A 5,426-nucleotide genomic window follows, 5' to 3' on the forward strand; every position below is an offset into this window, starting at 1 on the left:
TGAGATAGGGCAAGATATGACAAAATAATAATTTATAAATTATCAAGGGCTCATGAGGGAGGGGGAAGCGGGGAGGGAGGGGAAAAATGAGGACCTCATGCAGGGGGCTTAAGTGGAGAGGAAATGTTTTGAGAATGATGAGGGCAATGAATGTCCAAATGCTGTTTTACACAACTGATGTATGTATGGATTGTGATAAGAGTTGTATGAGCCCCTAATAAAATGATTTAAAAAAATAAAAAGCTGTCTAGGACGGACAGCTACCTTGAGCAGCAGTTTGCAGGGTGTGGCATATGGTCTCAGAGCAAAAGCATCAACATCATCTGGGCATTTGTCAGGAGTGTACATTCTCGAGCCAACCCCAGACCTACACATCCAAACGAACCTCTAGTGGAGACCAGCCACCTCTATCTCAACAAGCCCGCCAGGAAATCCTGGTGTATTCGTGTTTGAGAATCACTGATCAAGACTATGCGCTTCCGGAGATGATTTCAGCCACATCCTCCGTGAAATCTAGAAAAATGCTTTCTGAATAGTCCTCTGTCCACCAGTGCGGACAGTAAATGACCTCCGAGGAGCATGCAGATGATAAACGTACTCCAAAGGCACCACCAAAGCGTCACTGTGAGTTTTAAGTGGAACAGAAAATGACAGAAGATGTATTTTGAAAGCAATAAAGGAAGAGGTGGTTAGTAAATGCATGCTGTGCCAAAGGGGAGCATATCTGTTTACAGCTGGTTAAGTCACCACCAACTGAAAATATGCAGTAACTTATGCAAACTCTCAGGCTGCTGTTTAAAACACATTCCGTGGTCATGAAAAGGCCTGACTTAGCGAACACAGCCACCATGGCCTGCGGTGTGGCCTAGGTGTGATGAGGATGGTCCGATTTTAAAGACACAACTGGGGAGGCAAGGCTCCCGTCATGAGAATGAGCTGATCAACTGGCCTACTGAGGAGAAAATGAAACAAATAAACCCATCTTTATGCAACACAGTCTCTCTCTCTTGAGGAGTTAAACTGTGGAGGTCGCGCTAGGATTCAAGGCATCAACTCAACCTCACCATGAGCCTTTTTCTGATCTGAAGGTTTCACAGGCAGCGAGTGCTACTTTGGTACTGCTGATTTAAAGGTTAGCTAGTCACAGCGAGGCAGGAGACTTCCTCTTCAAAATTCACCTCCTTACTGAAAGCTCAGGGAGTGTCTTGGCAATTAACAATTCCTATCACCTCTACTGCATTCCCTACGTGCGAAGGCTCAGAACTCGCTTTACAAATTGCTCTTTTGAAGATCAGAGGGAAGCTGAATGTGTCTGTGTGTGCTCTCGATGAGACTGTAATTTAATGGAATTTTCAGAGAAGGCAGCTCTGGCAGTGTTTGGATGACAGCCCCGGGGTGGAAGATTCAGGGGAGCTTGGCCACTCTTCCCTTTGGAGCATCTTCCCTGCCTTTAATTGGCACCTCATTAGAAATTAATGAAAATGACATCCTCTGTTCTTCCTGCTCTAGGCATCGACTGCTACAAAAAGGCCCATCACAATTCATAACACATTCAATTTATATAGCAATGGCTCTTAAGCATTATTTATGAGATGTGAATTTCTTGTCAGCAGTTAATAACCTGTATAGAGTGGAAGGGGAGTGGGGGAGATTGTGTGTGTGGGGGGAAATACACACACACACACACACACACACACACACACAGATTTCCTCCAATGGAGAAGAGTTCTGTATGAGCTCAAACTAGCTTTCTGAGTCTTCACTTGGAGTAGTAAATGATTGTGTGCCTCCCTCCTGTCTCCCCTTCCAGGGCAGTTACTGTCTCCGGGCACTCTGCATCCTCCTGCAAGCAGCTGCACCCCTCCTCCTGTCCTAGAGACACATGGAGCAGATGGGCAGCAGGCACACAAGAGCCATTTGTCAGAGGCAGCTCCAGAGCTGCATGTCCCCACTGCCACCCTTCATCTTTTAAAGTGCGGCAGTAGGCTCTGTCATTTTTTCATGGCATGTAAGTGCAATGCTCTCGGTGGGACAAATTGAACTCCCAGCTGTCTCTAGGAAGGTTACATCTGGAGGGACTAGAGACAGACTTTTTTTTTTTTAATTTAATCTTCCCCAGCAGAAAAGTCAAGTCTCCCTAAGGAGCAGACCCTGAGAATCAGGGCATACGCGAAGGAACTACATGTTAGATCGCTTAAAAAGAAAATATGTCTATAGTGAACCCAAGGTAACAGGGTGCAAGAGGGTGGTGAGCCAGCAGAGTAACCTGCACTTACCACAGGCTGCCCAGGCGGCTTTGCTTAGGAGCAATGAAGTCATCTAATGTGCACTTCTAGATTCTTCCAGCGGGGCACTAAGACCGTAGGAAACGAGGCGGTTTGCATCAAAGCTGAAGAGTACACTGGGAGACTTGGTTACAACACCGCTGGGTCTTACAGCACTAAATTGAGGACTCTCATGCTTGCTTGACAAGGAGAGGTGGGATTAGCCACTGCTGGAGGCAAGACAGCACACTTGATGGACCAATTGCTTGATCCACAGTGGCAAATCCTGTCTAATACCCAGGATTCGATTACTCTCAAGACAGAAACAAGAACATAAGATAGAAGAAAATCCCATGGTTCTAATTTAAGAACCAAAGGCCTGCAATATAAAAGCAACAGGCAAAAAGGTAGGCTTCTTAACACAGACAACAGAATGAACTGTTCAACTCCCCAACAGTTCAAATAAAGACCAAAGCACGAGTGTGCAGACAACAGAAGATTAGCCAAACACCTCAGCCAGGGAACGTGGTGAGCCATGGAGCGGCAGAGGTTTCTTGGCTTGGCACAGTCTCCCTGCCCTACCCGTCACCTGGCAGGGCTCTCCCACAGATGAAGATGCAGCCCAGGAATAAGGTTCTGCATTCCCCTGACTCACAATGAATGCAACTCCAGCTGGGAAATGGTCAGCAGTCTATTTCCCATCCCGTAGCCTGGCTTCCTCCTCGGCACTTTCTCACAAGCATTTAATAGCAGAAATACATGCCAAGCTAAGGAAACCAGACACCTGGACCCCCTGTGTGGAACCTGTTGTTTTTGTTCCCCAACTCTAGTCTTACTGAGCACCCCACACCTGAGTGAGCACACCTGACAGGAACAGGAGTTCCTGAGCCACCCTTCTCAGTTCTAACCGGCAGCCAGGCTGTTTCTTTAGAAGATGGGAGCACTTGCAGTGACTGGGTGAGATGCTATACTGCTGGGAACACAATCTTGTCTTGGCTGCTACTCCCAGAGCCTGTGGGATAGCTATGCTTGTCCCCCAAGTGGAAGCAAACCTCCCAAGAAAGCTCCTCAGGATGAGGGGCACCAGGTGCTCAGAGGCTAGAGCCAGACCTCAAGAGTCGACCTGAGGGCAGTTTTATGCCACAGAACAATTTTATTAATACTTTGCTTTCAGATGAGAAAATAAACACAGGGGCAGGAAAACTGTAAGTCAGCCTAAAATAATGCAGCTACACAATTCTGTTCCTGGTATGACATGATATATGTGGTCAAGGAGAGAGGAGTAAGTTGGCCTAAGTTTTGTTCTGCTGTGGGTAGGCATAAAGTTTAAAAAGAAAAAGATCCCTGTGCAGCAATTTGAAGTGTTGGCATGGCACTGGAGAACACACAACTTTACAGTTAGTTCCTCGAGGTGTTCCCTGACCAGAGGGATGTTGTTCAGAGAAAGTAAGGGGGCACAGGAGAAAGCTTTCAGTTATCATCAATGGTAAGACACTCAGTTCAAGTGTTTACGGTATGCATTCCAGAGTTTAATTTGGTCTGGCTAATTTCTACCCAAGCCATCCATGGGAGAGAAGGGGAGTGGCTGGTGGTGCAAGAAGCTGACTGTAGTAACCAGTGACAAGAAGCAAATATGTACAAGCGTCCCCGCCCCTCTCCATGTGAGATGAAATGAAAGGTGTTTAGAAGCAAGACCCCTTCACCCCATGTCGTCTCAAGCTCAAGGCCCACCATTCCACTCCAGCGAGGTGTTGGAGGGGGGTGGGCAGGAGAAGGACTGTGGCCTCTCAGGAATGCTTTACACATGGTACCAGGGTGGCAAGGGCACAGTCCCTGCTGTGCCCTCAGGGGAGATGCTTACCGCAGCGACATGATCCCAATTCCTGTTGCACCAGCTCCAGTTTGGTTTGGCACTGGAAACACCGGCGTCGACTCTTCTGTTTAGACCGACTGGTTTCCTCGGACCGTTCGGTGTTCTCCAGTAGTCGTGGCCGTTTCACGGGTGAAGCCTCATTCTCAGAGTGTGAATCTGCCCAAAACAACACAGCTGGGGGTCAGGGCTAGCGCCTGGGCTACCGGGCACTCTCCCAGCTGACCTGTGGCCCCTTCCCAGGAACGAGACGTCTCCTGTGTGGGCAAGAGAGCACGTTCTGGCCCCACAACACACACTGTGACCACCTTACGGGGCAACCCTCTAACACAGAAGCTAGGCCTGCGCCTGGAGAGGAGGGCGGGGCATGGTAACAGAAGCCAGTCCTTGGTGGTTATTTTTAAACTCCTCTGTGCACAGACCATTCCAGCTGTGTCTCTGTACACCTCTTTCATTGGCACCTAGCAGTTCTCTCTTCTTGGGGATTTGCTGGTATTCAACTAGATTATAATTCTTTAGAAACAGAACCTTGTCTAAGGCTTCTTTCTATCATCAGTGTTTGACTGGTGATCTGTGATCTCTAGTAAAACTACTCGTCTTTTATACTCCCAAACAACTGAGCATGTGAAAACTAAGTCTTAAATTGCAAAATTATCCCAACTTCTGAAGTGCTGGAGTTTCTGCTTGTCTCCAAGGCAGCTGTTTGTCCTAAAGCCTCCATTGTGGAGGGGTAGCAACTGGCAAGACAACCCTAAGGATCGTGCCAAATTGGCAGGTGGAAGGAGATGTAATATGTGACAATTTTTATCTTTATAACCTTAAAAAAAAACACCCTAAAATGCAAAAAAGTTCATGTCACAGCTGGCTCTTGTTTTCAAATCAAAGGCAGCACTATGGGGCTGTCTTTCCTGAAGAGCCACCACTGTTGACAAAGGCGATAACTCTTACCAAGGTTCCAAAGTCGTCGGTACTAACCCACCTCTGGAAGAGGATCTTGACACAATCCTCACGTACATCCAGAACCCACCACTCACTCCTCAGCATCCTGACCACTCCCCACCCTGGTCCAAGCCACCACCATCTCACCCACCCAGTACAATGATCTGTTTAACTGGTACCCCTGCTACACTCTTAGATGCCACCACAGTCATGTCTCGGCACAGCAGCCCAAGGGAGCCCGTTAAGAATCCTGTTAGACGCTGAAGACGAATGTGTGCATAAGTAAGTGTGGTGAAGAAGGCTGATGGTGCCCGGCTATCGAGACCTATAGCGTCTGGGGACTTAAAGGCTTG

General features: G+C 47.8%; 1 protein-coding gene across 3 annotated transcripts in view; it reads right to left on the bottom strand.

The window, feature by feature from the left end:
* The window catches only part of ZFAND3 (zinc finger AN1-type containing 3), a 233,075-nt gene that overhangs the window by 34,974 nt on the left and 192,675 nt on the right, over nt 1-5,426 (bottom strand). For 2 of the 3 annotated variants that reach the window (XM_045294915.1, XM_045294917.1), the window contains exon 4: nt 4,126-4,293. In XM_045294915.1, coding sequence (XP_045150850.1) covers nt 4,126-4,293 — 168 coding nt within the window. Of the gene's footprint in view, nt 1-4,124; nt 4,294-5,426 lie in introns of all 3 variants that reach the window. The other variant, XM_045294918.1, reaches the window with a different exon arrangement.

Source organism: Echinops telfairi, unplaced genomic scaffold (genome assembly GCF_000313985.2).
Source record: "Echinops telfairi isolate 266 unplaced genomic scaffold, ASM31398v2 ScPeMD7_3533;HRSCAF=4204_1, whole genome shotgun sequence".
Taxonomy (NCBI): Eukaryota; Metazoa; Chordata; class Mammalia; order Afrosoricida; family Tenrecidae; genus Echinops; species Echinops telfairi.